Below are 21,075 nucleotides of genomic sequence, written 5' to 3'. Positions count from 1 at the left end.
ATTTCAAGGAACACATCTAGTAGATTTTAAAAAAATGGGTTCGTTAATAAGGCTTTTAGCTAATTGCCATTTTAATATCTCAATTTGTAGATGGTAATTAAATTTTCATAAATTACGGAACTAGTTCCCTTTAAATACACATGCAATTTCTTGCCATACTTAATTAGCTAACCAAATGGTCAACCAGCAGCAGCTGCAATTAGACGCCAATTCACCCATTTGGCGGGCAATTTAAAAGCCACTCGCACTAAACAAGGCAACTAGTCGAGGTTACGGGTGGGTGGGTTGCGGGTGGAGCCCCACTGTCGCACTCATACACGAGCAGGCCGTGTAGAGTATATGTATGTGGGCTTAATTTTATTTTTTGTTTTGTTGCTTGGCTTTGGCCAAGGAAACCCACCAAACGACAGAAGACGACGCGTCGCAGAGACAAACTGCTGGCAAATGGCAGGCGAGTTGCACAGTCACATTTGCCACTTCTATATGCCACTTATTATGTAGTAGAAGCACACACACATTCACACACACACACTCACACACAGATACACACACACACACACAGACACACACACACACAGACACACACGCACACACTAACACGCGCGATTTGAAATCTAAATAGCTATGCATTAAAAATGTATATTCGGCGAGCCAGGCAAAAACTGTTGCCTACTTTTGCGAGCGCGCGCACACACAGGCAGAGACCTGGCCACGGGGCGACCAAGACGTTGACAACCAAAGGAAACCTTTATCGGCTGCGCCTCCCGCCTGTCGCCTGTCGCTTGTTGTTGCCGTTGAGGAAATCAGGCTATCGATTTTTGGCAAGCTTTGCGCATTTGCTGCTGCTTGTTTAGCACTAAGCACACACACATGCGCGCACACACAGCGGGGGCACGTTTAAAAAAAAGCACATAAAATGTTGTAGGCAGCTGCCATGTCCTTGGCACAAGGACCTTCTTAAAGCGCCGAGCGCACAGTTGGCCAAATTGAAAACTGTCAACGTGCTCGGCATCGAGGGCTTTATATGCAAATGTCCGCGCACGCCTGTCACTCAAATGCCTGACAGCCTGTCTAAGGATATCTGAGGCATGGTCCGAGTATTTAATTTACGAATAGTAACTAATTTGCGAGCAATTAGTGTGCGCACACAAACAAGTATAGAGGGGGGAAAGGTGAATTGCGAAATTGAAAACTTAATAAGGCCGACAATTGAAATTGATAACAGCCATAAAATTGTCAAATCAATTGAATAAATTGTCAATTAACCGAGTCACAAGGCGGATTCTGCTAATAACAATTAACAAATGCCAGTACAGAGGGGGGGGGGGGGGGGTGGTGGTGGTGGTAAGGTAAGGTAAGGTAATTATTGTGAGGCAGTCAAATGGAAGCAATTCGATTTATGTTCATAGCTATTTGCGAAAACCAAACATTAAATATATTAATACTTGCATATTGTTCATAATTTTTAATTCAAGAGTAGGCATAGACAAGTTAGCTGCGACATGGAAAATTAAATTAAAACGCATGAACAAGCTCAAAAAGCCAGATTCTTTGCATCAGCTCTTCTCACCCTTTGTTAGAAAAACTTAGCTCCGATATCTATTTGATTTTCCATAAGCTGCATGCACCATCATTTACAATTCTGGCTATATATATTAAAATATCCTCAAGTATTTCCACAGAGTGGTTCTTCAATATTTGCTCGCCAATTACCCGGGCTGGCAATCAAATCAAAACAAATTGTTGACTAAATTCCAGAGAAATAAATAAATAAAAAGCAGCCCGGAACATTATATGAAGCTCACGCACATTTGGACACACATACTGTCCCTCCCTAACTACCAGCTCTAACACCCCCCCCCCCCCCTCCCCCCTCGTCCTTCCACCTACCACATCAACCATTACTTATACTAACAGCAGCTGCAAAGCAGTCGCTGTGTGTGTGTGGAGTGGGCGTGGCATCAGCGACACCAACTAAATAGTCACCCAAACACTCGTAAAAAAATAAATAAGTATATAAATAGATTCGTGCATACACGTGTGTGAGTCAATATATAAAAAAAAAGTTGCCTAGTTGCTAAATAAATAAATTGTTAAAATATGCAACAACAATAAATATAACAAAAACAAGAACAATTGCTGCCTGCAAGTGAGTGTGTTGAAATTTGGCCATAAATCACATTTATAGGGGGCCAAGCAAAAGTTTCGCGTGACAAAAATCAACTAATGTGGTTAATAAAATGCCACCCACCCCTGTAAGACTACCCCCGCAGCAGGCTACCTAAAAAAAAGTAGCTAAAAAACATAAAGAAACAAACTGCAAAGTGCGAATGTTCCGGGCTGAGAGGGGCGTGTTGCGCGCTGAGGCGTGTTGCAAGTTTATGAAAAGTTAAACAGAACTTAAGCAACAAACGAGGCAAAGGCTGGCAGGGGGGGTGTCAGAGAGAGGAGGGCCGATTGTTGGTGTTGATGTAAATCACTTTTAGCGCTTGGCTCCCAACTTTTTGCCCGCTGCGGGTTGCCTCAAAATTTATGCAAATGTGTTGGTTGCTCGGTTGTTCTCATTGTTGGTGGCTACCTGCCCCTAGGTGGCTTCGGTTAGAGCGCCACCTGGCGTTGGCAATTGTCGTTGACATTTTCACCTGCTTTTTGGCACTATTTAGCTCACTTTTCACTTCTTTCGTGAAACTTTTTGAGCTGGTTAAATTGTTTTTAATAGCATATTTTCTCAACACTTCCTTAGGCAGTCAATCCCACAGCCCCATCCCCAACTCCCCAGGGGTCAGGGGTGATAGGTGGTCTGTTGGGGCCACCCCGTTTTGTGATTGGCAGTTTCTGTGTTTAGTTTTGTGCACATTCTCCGTTGATTTATGTAGCCCCGCGTTTGATAAGTTTCTGACATTTATATCCCAAGGGGGCGGGGAAAGGGTATCGGGGGTGTAAGGGGTGTCACGGGTGTAGTTAGCGCCGTATTGAACTTGTTTGCCCAGAGATAACGTGACAGTTAATCGATGAATATTGAAATGCTTTCTATTTGGTTTTATGATTGCCAGCTGACAGCAAAGAGGTACGAGCATGAGGTAAGGGGCGCGGCACTTTTATTTGAGGCTTGTTGTGATTGTGTCGAAAAGGACGCGCGAGTACAGTCACGGCGCTGATTGTGGTGTGCACGCAATGAAAAGAACTAACTTAATTCACTTGGGCAAGTTATATTCCAAAACAAACAATTTGAGAAGGTCAAGTTAAGGGCGGGGAGTGCGAGCGGGTGAAAGCTAAGAACTAACTGTGGCAAGTTCCAAGTGCCAATTACTCAACGTTGTAGAGTATTAAAATAATATTTTTTTTTTCGAAAGAAAATTCAACTCAATCTCCATAGTTCGCACTGTGGCATGTAAGTGTATGTAATCTATAAAAAATAAAATTGTTTTCTTTAAGTTTTTATTACCTTCTGTTATTTTTTGTACGCCCTAGTATTCTTTCATGGAAATCTTCGCTTAGTTGATTCTATGGCATGAAAGGGTAAGAAAAGTTAGCTTGGCTTTAAGAATCAGAGATAACTTCTTACATTTTTTAATATTTTTCTAGTAGTTTCTGTAAGCCCCTCAAATTTTTCTTTGATTTCAAATTTTGCTTTCATATCTATCGCATAGTTTTAGTCTAAAAAATTTATATTTGCGACACATTTTTTTATCTTTTCGAGAAGTTCATGGCTCAAGCTGAAATATCCTATGTGGAGGCTATTTAATGGAACTCCCCAGACTAAAGTTGGTACAATTTAACTGTATTTCTGCAAAATCCATTGAAAACACAGCAATTATGGAGGCGGGAGTGAGAGTGGTGGGGTGGGGGTCTCACTAAAAAATCTCATTCCACAGCACACATATGATATACCATTTTTGTCGGTTCATTGTAATCTGGCGGATAGAGTAAAATGTAGCTGGAAATTATGGCGAGTGAATGTCATAAACTTTGATTTCCTGCCGCGTCGGAATAGAACGACACGAAAAATGGCGGCCACAGCAGTTACAGTTATAACGGTTAAAACCCGGTTATAGCCGCAATTTTTATGTCTGGCTAACACGCACAGCCCGTGGGGGCGGAGGCGCGGGCGGGGGTCTAGTGCTCGTTGAAATGGCCGTCTAAATCGACTGCGACTACTATTTAATTTATAAAATGCCCACACACAAAACACATTTCACGTACACACAAAAGTGAAAAACGAAAAACAAAAAAAATAGAAATGGAAAAAGGAATTCTTTTTTTATGGCTCGCTTCGGTTAGAGCTTGAAAAATGTTGCAAAATGCGGCGAATAAAATGTTGGCGCAACTACTAAAAAAAAAAAAAATGGGCGGCATAAAAAATATCTATTAAATGCCTGACGCTAGCGTATGATGGAATTTTCATGTTTCTGAAATAGTCTGATGTACAACAAGAGAATGCAATCCAACCTCCTGAATCTCCCTCCCCTTCGCTTCGTATGCTTCACGTGCTAGTGCATTTTTTTTGCCAATAGAATTTTCATGGATTTCCGTGCGGTTTTACAGCCTAGAGAAGCTGCAAAGCTTGTTACATTTTTAATTTATCAACAATATGCAAAACGTTGCGGAAATTCTGGCTGACCTTTATGCAAACGAATCCCTTTAACAGTACTTACAGCATGAACAGTTACGGTTTTAACATTTTTTATAACGGGCCATGAACTTACCTAGAAAGAGAGAGAGCACAAAATTGTGGATTAATATTAGGCGAGACCAACAGAGTACATAAAATGTATGAGGGAGTGATTAATGTTAGTCGGGGGCAATAGAGTAAATAATACGTATAAAAGCTGAGACGCGTCGAATAAACTTTTTATATAGTTTAAGGTATTAAATACAAAAACAAATTTGAAATTTAACATAATCCGAACTAATCTAGCTCAACCTAACCTTACATTGCCTTGTGACTTTTCCGAGATGGAGATATTAAATATTATACTAAATATTTATTTTCAGACTTAATAGACTGTCAAGACTTACAGACTGTCTTCCATGCTCACTTTATTCTTATCCTACAACATCCCTTATCGATTCACAGCTTTTTGTCTATTCTCCCTGGTCACTTTAAGATACAGGCGATATTTTCATTCCTAACACATTGCCCTAACAAGTTCTCCACGCTCTGTTTACAGATAAACCTGCAACTTTTAGAGTGCACTGCAGACGTTCTCAATAGTCACATTAATTAAGTGAAATACCCAAATGAATTATGCGTTGTTCTTATACATTTGTTATAAATGCACAACTGAGCAAAAGGCACTCCTCTACTCAGCTCACAGGATAATATCTAGCTTAAAGCATAAAAATTACTTCACGCAGTTGAACATTAGCCCAAAACTCGCAGCGTGTTCAACAGTTGAAATATTTGTCTATAATATTTCTCGAAATAACTTAAGTAAATGCAGCAAATTGCAACAGAATCCAAACAAATTGTGGTACAAAGTCAACAACTTTTTTGGCTGGCATTAAGTGTGGCAGCTGCTGTCAAATTTTGTGTCGGTGTGCGTGTGTGTGTGCGCGCTGCAAAAGTTGCAGTTGACAGCACACAAGTAGAAGAAGAGCAAGCAGCGATCATCGTGATAAAGACTGTTGTTTATGTATTGCCATACACATACACCCGCAAACTAATCAACACGCACAAATTTCAATTGTTTTGCCAAGCATAAAATTGCGCATACGCCGCGTGTGCCGCAACGCTTAGCAATTAATTAACGGCGCTTGTTAGCTGAGTTTAGTTCATAATTTGCCATGTTTACTTTTGTTTAATATTTAATAATTATATATTTTTTGCTATAATTATTATTGTTGTAGTTTTTGTTGTTGTTATTGTTGTTGTAGTGAAGCCAACGAATCATTCGATGTGAAAGTAGGAAATTTAGTTGTGTTCAAATTTTGTAATATTTTTTTAATTGTTGCGATAATTATTCGCATATAATTTGATTTGTTGCAAGTGCTGTAAGCCACGCCCTGCTGTGGCAGCTGCCGCCTCTCACGTCCATGTGCTGCTTATAGGGCCCAAATGCAATCAACACTAATACATGCAAAGACACATAGACAGACAGACAGACAGACAAAGCCCTAGGCTTATATATGTGGCATCGGCCGCAGCGTAATCAAAACTTATGTCTCTGGTCAGCTCGGTTCAGCTTTGGTCGGCTCGTTCAATTTTAATGGCCAACAAAATACATTTTGGCAGCAGCCACAGGACAACGCACTCTCACACTCTCGCACTCTCTGTCTTGCTCTCTCTGTATCTGCTGTGTTGATAATAGTGTTAATTATGCGCCTGTCAATATGCCAAACGTTGCACAGCCTGAAATATGTTGCATTCAACTGCAGAGGCAGCCAGGCTAGCTGGCTGGCAAGGACCTGCTGCCTGGGCCAGCCTCAACAGCTGCGCACACTAATTGAAGTTTGTATGAAAACATTTCTGCAAATCAAAAGAGCTGCATACGAGACCCCACTCCAACCTTCCGGTTGAGAAATTTTTGCAGCTGTTTGACTGCAGGCCACAAATTGCAACTGAACAGCAGCAAAAGACAAATAAACAATGAACCCTATTTAAGACTCGATGCGTATCAGTTTTTAATCAAAGTTCAAACTTGAGCAGTTCATCTGAAGTAGGCGCTGCTTGGGCAGGGGTTGGAGTTGGCCGAGTTGGGCAATTGCCAAGCTAAGCGTATTATAATTTGCATCACATTGCAACGAAATAAGCCTTCAAGGGTTTTTGCTAGTCTGAACCAACTGAATGCAAATAGAAATCGAAATCAAAATGAAATGAAGAATAAATTAGTTGCTCTAGGACAATTTTTAAGAAGGCTCAAATGATTGCAATCAAAAATAAATAATGAGAGAAGAGAGAAGGGAGAGAGAGAAAGTTGATGGAGGAGCGATCAGGCAAAGAAAATTAAAGTTTAAACATAACTTAACTTGAATAGAAATCTGATTAGAAATGAATTTGGCTTGGCATGGTTTGTTCATAGACTTTCTTTATTAAATAATAATGACAATAATGACAAAGTACTTTAACGAATCTTTAGTTTCAGCTTAATCATCACATTATTAATATAATGAAGAGAAGAGATACAGATAGATAGAGAAACCTACTAAGATGTCACTAAAGAAACTTTAATCAAAGAACTTTATATCTGACCTAAAAATGGAAAGAGAGGAGACATGGAGACAAAGTCAAAGACGTTCATCTAGGCTTTCTTTCAAAATTTCGTTAAGATAACTCTTCTTAACTTGTCTGTTCTTTTAATTAACAAAATGAGGATAAATTAGAGGTAGACAAGTTTCGATTTTATCCTAGTTTAAAAAAGGGCTTTGTACTTAGCTAGATAGTTTAAGGAAAGACAGCATTCCTAAAAGGATTAAACTCTATAGGATATTATTTTCTTTTTATGCGGGTCTTTGGTTATAAATTCATAGTTGTGCCCGGGAAACTGTTTTATGTATTTAATACCATTATCTAAAACATATAGCACGTAGAGGCGCATACATATTTGAGTTGGTTTCAGAGTACATTAATGCCAGACATTGTTGTAGTTGTTGCTGCTGATGCACACAACAAAAACAGTCGCCATTTTGTATTGTTGTCGGTTATAAAATGCATTTTATGGCAGATAGAAGTTTATATACATATGCGTATGTAAAAGGGGTCTGCGTGTGTGTGGGTTGTGTGCGTTTGAATTCGTGTCAAATAAATTTCAAAATTGTTTGAGCTTTGGCATTTGGCAGCTGACACATGCGCCCCAAAATAATAAACTCATTGCATATACGGGCTTTGCCAAATTTCCCAGTATATGCCCAAAAAGTTCATTAAAAACAATAACAACAACAACGAGAGAGCGTAAACCAATTCGCTGTTTGCACAATTTGTTGCTAGTTTGACAAATGCAATCAAATTCATTTATGCTAATTCAATATGAAATGCGACTATCAATGAATATATCACCAAGTGCGCTAATGTAAAATGTAATTTAATTGCAATTTTAAAATAAAAACGAAATGTGGGCGAGCGAATGAGAACGTGGTTGGTTGGCTCTAATATTTTATTTTTAATTTTAATGTAAATGCAAAATGCAGCGCAAAGTGGGGTCAACAGAGACAATTTGTTGTTGTTGTTGCTAACTGCAACAAACAACAAGTTCAGCTTTGCGATAAGATTTCCATATTGTTAATTTTCCATATTTCAAAAATAAATAGTGCATATGTAAACAAAGACATTTTATCGCACATAATAAAACTAAACCATTGCTTGGGTATTCGATTTTAAAGCCCAACTATTCATTTTGTGCATAATTCAGTAAAGAAACAAGTAAGAACCCTCTCCTTCCAACAACAAATGCATATATATATTCTATTTTAGAAGCTATATGTCAAGTTTGGTGACTAGCTCTTATTATTTACCAAAATTGCCCAAAAAACAGGATATCGATATCGATTTTTATCGATTGCTTGGCAACGGAGTAAGTTATTGATTATCGGAATCAAACTCGATCTGCGCGGGAACTAGGAGCATCTACATCTAAAATGTCTCTAGCTCTTATAGGTTTTGAGATCCTTGCGTTCATACATACGGACGGACGGACGGACAGACAGACGGACATGGCTAGATCGGCTCGGCTATTGGAACTGATCAAGAATATATATACCTTATGGGGTCGGAGATGCTTCCTTCTGCCTGTTACATACATTTGGATTTTGCACAAATACAATATACCCTTATACCCATTTTTAATGGGTTCAGGGTATACAAATTATGTTTCAAAATATATTTCACCTAGCACATTATTTGTATCTGACTATATAAATTTGAACTGGCTTCCCTTTTTACAGAGATCAGAGCGAACATATAGGGAGCACTTCGAAATACGTATTTGAGTAGAGAGATCTGACAGATCCAAAGAGGAAATTGGCTTTAGGAAAATGAAATCTAAAATCTTAGATTCTGTGAAAATGACCCCGCCTTTAATCGCGAAAACTTATACAAAGGTCATCATTTAGTAAATATTAGAGTCTCTTGCTTTTACCCACCACTGTCAGTTAGTGTTGAGTAAATAGCTTAGATCATTAACAACTGACCTGCAGCTGAGTCGATATGCAAGTTGCATTGCACAAAACTGAATATGTCAGCCAGTCACAATTAAAAATTACTTTTGTTTAAGCTTTTAAATCTGTTTTTCATTTAAGCTCTGCTTAATTTACTATCATAATATACTGACCCTCCCCCTCCAACACTTCTCTCCACGGCACACCACTCCCTTTCATTTGGCTAACTTAATCACACGTCATTTGCTTTAAATGTTTTAAAAATCCAAAAAAAATTTACCACTGAAAAAACAAATCTCATTGCATTTGACATCATTAACATTTCTGGCACGCACACACACTCACACGTATACACACACACACTGAAAGCTGCACTTTGTTCTGTCTGCCGCCTAATTTACATGCAGCGGGCAATGGCAAAATATTTATGCACAATTAAATCAAGTAAAAGGCAAGGAATAAATTTGCAGCCGTGGCTGCCACATACACACACGTACACATTAAGCAGTTTGCCATTTGTCTGTGCTATGGAAAAAAAGAAATGCAAATGACATTTAAACCAAAATGTGCTTGCGACTCTTCCTCTTGGCCCTGCCTCATGCCTCACCCTCTGCCCTCTGCACTCCACTCATTTTTCACAATGAGCCACGCAGTTGACCCACATTTGCCATCTTTTTCACTCTCATTCAGTCACACGCAGTCTCTCCTTTTCAGCAACCATAAATTGGTGCTCGAGTTTTCTTCTCTTCTTCCTGATATACGGCGATTTCGCGTTGAGTCCCTGGGCTTCATGTGCATTAAAAGCATGTGTTCCATGTTATTGTTGTTCATTGTGTTGTTGTTGTTATTATCCCCATCTTATTGTTGTTGTTATTATCCCCATCTTGCTGCTGTTGTTGTTGTTGCTGCATTGCGCTAATTAAGTGGCATTATGTGTGTCCTGGAGCTTTCGGTAAGCATTTCCTTTATTTCAAGCGTTTTTCCGCTTTCTTCCTTTTTTCTTTTCGCTATTCATTTTTTTTACCTTGCTATTTTTCTCGTTGTTCTAAGAATTTCATAATTTCCCATTGGACTTTTCCAGCTAGAGTGCGCTTTGGCACATATTTCGAATCGCTGCGGGTTTTGTGCGTCAGCTCGTAAAACATTCTAATGAAAATTAATATGAACTCCACGTGGAATCTTAGATTCCTTTGCAATAGGTTTTGCAGAAATTCGTGATTTGTTACGTCTTAGGTTTCAAAAGCCAAATGAAATTGGTTTATAGCAATAGTTTAAATACGAATTGCCCGTTGAAATTTTTATAATTTCAGGCTTTCTTTTGCTTCTTATTTATCGCAGCCCCAAAACGTATGCTATGATTTTTAGCTGTTTTTTTGGGATATGCAAATTAAATGTGCTGACAAATTAGGCAAATTAGTCGTAAAAATTCTTGCACACACACATGCACACACGCACTCACCAATAAAATGAGAATATCTAACGCTGCAGCAGGAACACCAACAAATTTTCCCAACGCATTTCAAATGCAATTTTCCTGGCTATTGTTGTTGTTCTTAGTATTGCCAGCATTTGCATGCCAATTGGCAACAAATTAAAATGGCCCAAGCTAAAAATGAAATCGCATTTAATGACAATACACACGCACAGACACACACACACATGCATAGATACACACATGCGTACATAGCAGTAGCAGGAAAATGTGTTGGCTTCTTGTTGGTTGGCTTATTTCTGTTCGGGCCGAGCTCTAATGCAGTAAACGCAATAAAAGCGTCAATAGGTTAACAATGGCGACATAGCCAAATCTAACGCCCCAACCCCCACCTCACCATCCGTCCCCTCCCCCCTAGTCTGTTGCCTCTTTTGTTTGCCTCCAAAAAGTGCTACCAAAATGCGTTGAATTTTGGTCGCGTTGCAAAACTAACGAGCAACATTGTTTAATGATGACAATCATTAGATGCGATAATACAAATGCAACGCAGCTGGAGATTTCAGCAGAAGCCAGAGAGCAAGGGAGGGAGAGAGCGTGGCCACAACCCTAATGGGAGAGGCGGACATACTCTGTGAGGGGCATCAAACCAAACGTCCTGCGTTGCCTGTTATTGTGATGACAAAAGGAATATCCCAACCAAAATGTGACTAAAAAAATGTGTATGCCAATGATACATGGGCATCTAACAACAACAACAACCACAACAACAACAACAGCTAAAACCAACGTCGGTCGGCTACAACTGAAATTCTTCAAAGCACATACATCGTACACCATAGCACAGTGGTACAATGTGTATTGTTTGACACTCAAATGTTCGAAATTGCTAAATATTTAATTTATAATAATATTTTTTGCATTTATTTTAAAACTTTTAAAATATTGTTTTAGCATTAAGTAAATAAAAAATTAAAAAAATAATATAGAGGCTTGAAATAATTTTTGGTAGCATATTAGGAAGTAAATATTAACCTTCTGAATCTGACACTTTCTATATAGTTTTTCTTTTATTCTGCACTATTTCCCTTTTAATTAAAAGTTGCAAATGCATTACATTGGGGCTACAGTCTTGAAGAGTTTTGATCCTCTAATCTTCTCAACTTAATTTCCCACTTGACTAAATTTATAACTTTTTTTGTATACATTTCTTTTGTCTTATTTTACGTTTGTATTTACTCAACTGCTTTCAAGTCGGTTTCAATTTCCCTTGCACCACTGTGGGACTAGTGTCTATCGCTTTGGATGCATGCATGTTTATAATGCATGTGCTTGGCTGTCTGGGCGTGTCAAATGTGGGCGTTGACAGCAGCTACAGCAGCAGCAGGAACAGCAACAACAACAATGACGGCAACACTGATGACGTGCGGTTGTCATTAGAGCTGCTGGCGAGTCGGAGACTGTTGTTAATGACGTTGTTGGTGGCGCCCCTTTAGCAACCCGACCAGCCACATACCCTACACCCCAACTGCCCAACTCCCAAAGCGAGGCCTAATGCCCCCCCATATGCAATCCCATTTCGCTGCGCTTCCTCTGTTTTTGCATGGGTTGTCGCTGTTCCTCTTGCTGTTGGTGGTTGTTGCATTTGTTGTCGTTGTTTGTGTCGTCGTCGTCGCCATCATTTTAGCTGCCGTTCGTTACTGGGGCTGCGCCCAGTGAGGACCGCACAGCGACCGAAATGTATACAACATGAACAACGCGTAGAACCGTAAGGCTTGTGGCATTGGTGGGCGACAACCCTGGTCAAGCTGGTGTCCGACCTTTTATAAGGCGTTGATTTCATGTCCGCATCGGCCTGTCTGCTTTAATTTTGGGTTGCAGCAACATAGAGAAATTATGCGCAGGCTGTTGCACATTGTGGCAATACGAGTTTATTTCTACAATAGAGTTGTAGTCTCTTTCGAGGGTTGCCAAGGCACGCGATGCGTGCGTATAATTGGCCCCCGGCATTAGCTGCAGGGCGGCAACAATTTAACTTTTCTTTCAATTTTATTAATTTCCGTTCTGTTATAGCTAAGCTTTTGACTCCATGAAGTGGGCTCGGGTTGGGGTTTGACAGAAAATCTAATCTCAAATGGATTCGGTTTAAAAAGTTAAATTGTAATGTTGGGTTTCTCTTTCTTTATGTTCGTTTACTCTTTCTTTATTATAGAAACAAGTAAGAGGTTCTAGTCGGGAGCTTCCGACTATGGGATACCCTGAACCCTCTTCTTCCAACATCAAATGCATATATATATTCTATTTTAGAAGCTATATGTCAAGTTTGGGGACTAGCTCTTATTATTTACCAAAATTGCCCAAAAATCAGGATATCGATTTTTTTCGATTGCTTGGAAACGGAGTAAGTTATCGATTATCGGAAACAAACTCGATCTGCGCGGGAACTAGGAGCATCTACATCTAAAATTTCAAGTCTCTAGCTCTTATAGGTTCTGTGATTCTTGCGTTCATACATACGGACGGACGGACGGACGGACGGACAGACAGACGGACATGGCTAGATGGACTAGGCTATTGGTTCTGATCAAGAATATATATACTTTATGGGATCGGAGATGCTTCCTTCTGCCTGTTCCATACATTTGGATTTTGCACAAATACAATATACCCTTATACCCATTTTTAATGGGTTCAGGGTATAATAACAGGGAGTCCGTGTTCATAACAACACATTAAATGAAAAATATAAAAATCAAGAATTTGATTTGAACTGGCGCCTCCTCGTTTGCCAGTTCGACGTTCACCCGCCTTAGATGACGCCACGCCACTTTGGGGTCGACTCTTTTGTCAATCAATCGCCTCAAACTCCTTTATTCATTCCGGATTCATTCACCTAATTCTACTAAACTTTAAAGTTGAGAATGTCATAATTGGTTAAAACACGGCCGGTATTCTGCTTTATTCCCTGATCCCTTAATAAATTTTCACTTGTGCTTTTGACTACCCTAGCTGTTGTCTCGAGAAAGATTTTTTTGTTGCTTTCCTTCCTTTCCATTGGACTGGCATCCGCTTTCAACTCTAATGATTTACATATTGTGGGGCAGCTAAACAAATTGCATTTTTTTTATTCAAATCCCAAGCCCGAACTCTCCATAACATGAATATATTTTAGGCATCTATTGGTCCACTCTATCCGCCACTTCGGCGTCCGTAATGGCATTTTGATGACATTTTTTGCATGCAAAAATGTTGCCAATGATGCAAATATTTTGTTTCAAGCATTGCAACATATTGTCAGTAGGCAACTGGCCAACTCGGCAGCACCCAGTCTCACACTGCCGGCGCTTAGCTCTCAATTATCCTGGCAATTAGTGTGACCATGTAAATAAATTGGGTAATTTGATGGAGAGTGACCATTCGCTTTTCCATTTAATAGCTGATTTTCAAAGTTATTAAATGTTCGAGCCAAAAGCGGGCCGGGGGATGTAGATGGCAGTGGCAGGGTTGCCACAACTCAAAAAGTGAGTTATCATGAAAGCACTTTTCTAATTACGATTTCGGGTGCAGCATCTCTTTGGGTGGGCGGAGTGTGCCAGACAGCAGGGACTAGAGCCAGGACAACATTAGCCCGGACAGATTTCCCTGCAGGCCAAAGGCTTTATACTGTTGTTGCTGTTGCTTCTGTTATGGATGCAACTTTAAATTGCTTTCCCAGTGAGTTTTTCTAGCAGCTCCCTTCTCTCTCTCTCTCTCTCTCTCTATCTCGCTTCCGCACTCTTTCCTTTTCTCCCTCTCTCTAAATCTCCCTGACAATGCGGATGAGCCTCTGACTTGTCTCTTCCCTCTATTTCGTTCCTGTGGGAATCGCATCAGTGCTCTGATTGCGCATCGCTTCAAAATTTCACAGAGGCGAGCCCCAAAATGCCTGAGTGCGTAATGCGTTTTCCGGCACTAGCCGCATGGGAGGGGGGAAGGGTTGCCACGTCTGACGATATGGTGATAAAGTGCAGACATTTGACAAATTAACTGCTTTGCGCCGGAAATGTTGTTGCAACATTCGACGGGAGCAACAACAAATTCGATGCTCCCCTCATAGCAGCAGCCCTCTCCCCACTTTCCCGCCTTCCCGCCTTCAGCGTCACCATATCAAACAGAAGCCATACGCAACGCACGCTCTGATTGATTTATGAAGCCAGACAAGGATGTGCACGTTGAGCCCCAATGGTGTTAGACTACAGATAAGTGAGTATTAACCAATAAATACTTTTAAATTAAAGTTAAGGACAAATGGAAAATAAAAAGTATCTTACTTGATTCTGACTCAAAGCAAGCGAAAGCACGTCGTCACTTACCTAAAAATAGATAGAGGAAAATCAAAATTAAAAAAGATTTCAATAAATCAGATTATCTTATTAAAGCAAAAAGGTATGGTAAATAAATGAATTAAATTAATAGTTTTAATAACAAACAATGTTTTCGAAAGAAATGTTTACGAATGCGACACATAACATAATTGCAAAAACAAATCCGCCTTTAAGACAGGTAATGCAAGAGAGCGCTTAAAGTGAATGAGAGAGACAGAGAGAGAGAGCATCAAGTAGGTAGCTTTCTCAAGAGCTGGTGCGCAAATCAAATGATGTTCTTAAGGTTAAACGTTTACAAAAGCGACACAAAGTAGAATTGGCAAACACATAGAAAAACAACAGACTTATACCATAATATAATGTGTGGCGACAATAAGAAACTGTAGCATATCAGCAGGCGCTCAATATGTATGTACATATGCAGTAAGTCGTAAAATGCACGCTTAGCACACGCACACGCATATGGGGTAGAAGAACATAAAACTATTGATATTGCTTTATAAACAGCAGGGCGGATGTGGGAGCGGCGCTATAATTTAAAGACTAATGCCATAGCCACAAAACCTGTTTCGCAATATATCAAAGCAGGTGGGAGAGGGTGCGGGAGCAAGGGGTCGGCAGTGCGTGAGTGACCTTGGACCTAGCGCTAGCCAAAATTACAGTCACAGCACAAACTTTGACACATGTCAAAGCGGGGGCAACAGCGGGCAGAGCGCGATGAGGTAGACAAAAGCTCTTTGGGGCCACACACCTGAGCGAGCTGGGCGAGAGAAGGAGAGCAGAAGAGTGCGGGAGGGTCACACAAGATCCTGTTGGCCACTGTCGCGTCACGAACTTACATAAAAATCAACAGTTTATGGCCAACGCATGTCCTTGAGTGGCAAAAATGGCAGTAGCAAGAGCAGCAGCAGGCGAGAAGAGCTGTCCCACAATCAGTCCCGCAGGACATGGAAAAAGTTTTCGTCTGGCTTGAGACGCAGGTCCTCTGCCAAATGTCTTGCCATCTATTTGCATTTTCTATTTATTTCTTTATCCCTTTGGCAAGCCGAATCGGCGGCACTTGAGTTTGGCAGCCATTAGTGGCACGTCCTTGCCCCTGTTGTCCCCTCCCTAGTTCCTCCTGCGCCTTGTTTGTTGTTTCTGCTGTGCCCGAGTCATGGCCTGGCTTGGCCTGTTTGTATCTTCCACTTTGGCACTCATATTTTATTAAGTAGCAAAATTGACAGGGGATTTAAGCCTGGGCCGGTCCTTTCCTCCACTCTATGTTCGCCCTTAGGAGTAGATTTAAGTGGAACTGTCATTTTGTAAAGTAAATATTGGTAAATTTTATTGAGGACTTTGCTTGATTCTCCCATATTTCCTGCCGGTCTAAGCCATACTAAGAAAAAGAACTATTGCCAAATTACAAACATTTAGTTTGAGATGGAAAACCTGAGCTCTCGAACCCAAATCAAGGCAGAGAGCATTAAGCATTAAGCGAAAGTGATTGCAGCCAGAGAATTAGAAACACATTTCCTTTTTTTTTGCTTTTTACACAACCCCTCCACAACCCACCCTCGTACATATTGTTAGGCAACGCATCGTTGGGTCCAAAAATTGTGTGTGTTCGAAAATCCAGCAGACCGTAAGAGACAACATAAGCGATAACAAGTATTTTTGGGCGGTTGCTAACGGGATTTGCAAGCTACCTCCCCCATGGCGAGAGGGGGGGAGAGAAAAGACAACCCTTGAGAGAGCTTACTTTAACCTCTGAATGTAACCATGGTTAAGTCAGGTGTTGCTGATTTCCACGCACAGGCAAATTGCCAATGGCTAAGTGAATTTCGTGCAGGGCAACAAAAAATTGTTGCATACTTTTGGGATGAAGTTCAGCTAAAAGCGGGAAAAAAGAGAGTACAGTTGTGAGCATTTAACTAGCAAGCGAAAGATTACCGGTTAAAATCCAGTAGCAATTGCCAGTTTTCATTTTTGTTTATTTATTTTCCTTATTTGCGTATGCTACAGAATAATGACTTAGGCATATGTTGATATTTGGTTTATCCCAAGCGAGTATCAATTTGATTGAACGTCTTTTTGCCTTAAATTGTCAATAGATTTGTAAATCAATTTATAAATAGCGCACAATAGAAATTCGTCTCTTTTGATATAATATTTTTCGCATGCTATGGTATTCATAAATATTTCAAGTGATTTTGGCACACATCATTTAACTCGGGCCAGTGCTCGGCTTTTAAACTCAGGCAAACCTGTTCAAACAACAGCTGCCTTTCAATTTCAATCAGCACACAATTCAACGCTAATAGCTTTTCCAGCTAGGAAAGCAGGAAATTTGAAAGAGGTTTGGGGCTTTTGCTATTTACTTTTCACACAAATTGTTATAAAATATTTAAAAATGATGCTCGAAGCGGCTCTGGAGCCGCAACGAGCCTTGAAAGCGAGCTTCGAGTTGGGGTATTTTTTTTTTACCCAAAAAAAAGAGGAAAGAGAAGGAAACAAAAATAAAATGTAAAGATTTTCAGGCAGCAGCATTTCAACGGCTTCCGTTTTAGATGGTGCGCCTCTTAAATATGCACACACACACATCAATTTCATACGTATGTGTGTGTGTGTGTGTGTGTGTGTGCCTCTGGAGAATTGAAGCCCATAACTATGTACACATGCAGCATATATACAATTCTATATACGTTGTTGCTGGCATACGCATGAATATTTAAATTCCAGTGAAAATAAATTGCACAAAATATTCATTTCAATTTCATTTTTGTTATCTCGCAATTTATTTACTTGATATGCATTTTTTATATCGCGATATTTACTATATAAATCTATTTACATTTACAATTCTATATCAGATGCATCTGTGCATATCTCTCTACGGCTTTAGGTATCAGCTTTTTTGTTTCGTTTCCATTGTTCCACACAAATTAAGCTATTCATCGTGTCAGTTTGGTCAAGCTCATGTTATATCTAGAATTTTCTACAGTCGTCTCAGGTCAAGTGGAGTAATCTTAACAGACGTAAGCTTTTTATGTTCAAATTTTAGTGTTTCACTTGATTTTGTAAATTCTAAAATACCTTTTTTGATATGCTTGAAATATTATTTATAAAAGAGCCGCTACGCTAAAGTGTAATGTACCATTCCGACGGTTCCACCATTTTGTAGCACACACATCTGAATGTGATACCCAATATATTTCCTATTCCATTTTATAAGCTAAAAGACACATGGAATTAATCCATTTTAAAAGCCTGTTTAAAGATGACATTTGATTAATAAATGTGTCACGTTTCATTCACATCGTTTCACATTGTGAAATGGGAAAAATTAGGCATGAAGAGCCATCAATTCGGGCGGTTTTCCTGACAAATTTGGCTGTAAATGTTTATTGTTCTCGTCTCACATTTTTGACGTTTTGGGGCAAAACAATAAAATAAAACATACGTTTTATTCTTTTTGGGGGCGGGGCTGGGTCCGTGGCACGTCTCAGTCATTTCCATGCGATTAGCAGGCTCAAAAATCGGCACTAAACTGTTATAAATGGCCTGACAACTTTTTATTTTTTTCCCCATTTTGAATTTGATTCGGCGCAAAATGGCGACGCGCCAAAGTAACGGAAGACAGGAGAAAAATATGAATTCGCCGTCAGGCGCAGCCGCTTTTCAGTTATTTTTTTTTTTTTGGCTAGTGGAAAATCAGCTTCCGGCGTCTTTTTATGCGCCACCCTCTCGCAAGCAAGCCTGGGCAAAGTCTGCAGTTGAAACAAATTTAATTTTCGACTTTTTAGCGGCTGCCAGACAAATAGAAACAAGCCACAAAAGCCGCCAAGAGACGCCTGTGGCTGACGCGCAGCGCGCCTGCTGCTTTTGGCTTTATTTTCATTTTTATTTTTACAAATTTCCTTTAGCCGTCTTCAAGCTGCCTTTTTATAAGTTTATTTTTATATTTTGCCCACAACTAGTAAAAACTTTTAGATAATTACATTTAGCGGCGGCGGCTGTTGCTTTGGCAGCTAAGTCAAAAAGTGCACAACAATCAAATATGAAAAGACCCAGAAGGAGCTTTTGGATGTACGCAAAGCCGAAGCTGAAATACATTGTAAAATGTTAACAAGAATTTGACGCATAAGAAAGCAAGCAAAAAATGCTCTCATATTATATATGGTTACTACTGAAAGTAAAGTTGGTGGTTCTAACCTATTGATGCTGGGATAAGAGAGTATTTTGCTTTTGTTCATAGAGTTTATACATAAATATGAAGAGGCAGTCGGGCTGAGTCAATCTAGCCACGTCCATCTGTTCCTCTTCTTTAATTTGTATATTAATAACAAATATCGATTTTTAGACGTGGTTTTTATACCTTAGCAGAGGGTATTATAATTTTGTCGTGAAATGTGTAACGTATAGAAGGAGACATCTCCGATCCCATAAAGTATACATATTCTTGATCAGCATCAACAGCCGAGTCGATATAGCCATGTCCGTATGTCCGTCTGTCTGTTTCCATGCGAACTAGTCCCTCAGTTTTAAAGCTATCTTTATGAAACTGTACAACAGTCCCTCTTTCTGTTGTACGAAGCACATATGTCAAAACCAGCTGGATCGGACCACTATATCATATAGCTGAAATAGGAACGATCGGTCGAAAATTAAGTTGTTGTATGGATAAATATTTTGATTTACAAGATATCTTGACCAAACTCGGCATTTAAAAACCTATTAAGATCGATACACTATATCATATAGCTGCCATAGAAACGATCGGTCGAAAACTAGATTTTTTATTAAAAACCTTTTTTGTTTATCAAGATATCTTGACCAAACTTGACATAAAGCATTAGCTGTTTTCCCTGTGCTTCTTAGATACGGGCAAAGCACTATGAGAAGGTTGGGTCTGCAAGGGTATTAGATCTTCGGCGTGCCGAAGATAGCCTTTCTTTCTCGTTAGGTATTCAATTTTATAAAAAGCGACACTTGGCTGTCAATATCTCCTTTCTTATTGTTTTTGAATGTCTGTTTCATTTAAATTTATTTTTTTTAAGCTTCCACTTAAAAGCTGATGTGTGCACTGACTTCTGGCGTTGACTGTAAACTAATTTCATGATGGGCGCCCAAGAGTATGCAAATGCATTGGCAGCGTCTTTTGATGTGCTCTTTTATCATATAATAAGAGGAAGCGTAACTGAAATGAAATGTAGGAAGGAGGAGACAGGGTGGGTCAATTATATGTAGCACAATCAATCGAGCGGCCATTTTGTAATATCCGGCTTAAAATGTAATATGCGAAAAGTTGATGGGAATTCAAAGAAACGAACAAAATAGAGAAAATACTACCGACACATGTGCATAGCTTAATTGCTTTTTACAACCATATAAATATATATATTCAAGATGTGGGTCTATAACTATTCTTCTAGGTATACATAATTGCCTTCTGTTTGTTGACAAAAGGCCTAGGCAGACAAAGGGAGCGGCGGCAGCTGCCAGTGACAGCTTAAGAAAATGTGGAAAATGTGAGTGATAAGAAAGAGAATATTTATTCTAAAGCCAAGATAAATAGAAATATTACGGGAGAATGCCACCTGGAGTGGAGCAGCGGCTAGAGCGAGGGGATTGCAGCTAGGCAAATGTGGTCGAGAACAATTAAACTTTTAAGCAGGCAACGACCCGAGAGATGAAATATTGGAAAGACTTGGAGAAACGATGAAAATGCATGTAAATGAAAATAAAGATGAGAAACCAAAGTTGATAACCAGTTGCAAGTTGCTGACACATGCCACACACACACAGGCACACACGGGACACCAGTTAAGCAGGCAGCACAATAGCGACAACAATAGAGGGAGAGTGAAAGAGAGAGGAGTAGAGCGAAAGAGAGAGAGGGGGGGGGGGAGGGGGCTTGCAGACTATTACCATTGTTGGCAGCAGCCGCAACAGTTCACATGGCTCATTTTCAACGGTCAAAGGAAGCAGGATATACAGGATATATACACAACAGCAACAGCAGGATATGCCAGGGTAGTTTTTTATGCTGTGCGTCTTTTGGGGCCAGCTACAAACGCACACAAACGCACTCACACACATAAATCTGCTGCATGAATGAAATATGGCAAATGTCATTTAACATGACAAGTTGATGATAATAATAACAATAACAACAATGGGGGGCAGGGGTGAGGTGCGGTTATACCA

General features: G+C 39.8%; 1 protein-coding gene across 1 annotated transcript in view; it reads right to left on the bottom strand.

Moving 5' to 3' along the window:
* LOC115763871 (maternal protein pumilio-like) overlaps nucleotides 1–21,075 on the bottom strand; it is a 121,098-nt gene that overhangs the window by 21,127 nt on the left and 78,896 nt on the right. Inside the window, exon 3 of the mRNA XM_030706649.1 lies at nucleotides 14,833–14,874. Coding sequence (XP_030562509.1) covers nucleotides 14,833–14,874 — 42 coding nt within the window. The remainder of the gene's footprint in view (nucleotides 1–14,832; nucleotides 14,875–21,075) is intronic.

The sequence above is a fragment of the Drosophila novamexicana genome, unplaced genomic scaffold (assembly GCF_003285875.2).
Source record: "Drosophila novamexicana strain 15010-1031.04,08,12 unplaced genomic scaffold, DnovRS2.1 tig00000770-arrow-pilon, whole genome shotgun sequence".
In the NCBI taxonomy this organism is placed as follows: Eukaryota; Metazoa; Arthropoda; class Insecta; order Diptera; family Drosophilidae; genus Drosophila; species Drosophila novamexicana.
The sequence above is the reverse complement of the archived record's forward strand: the minus strand, read 5'-3'. Positions and strand labels throughout refer to the sequence as shown.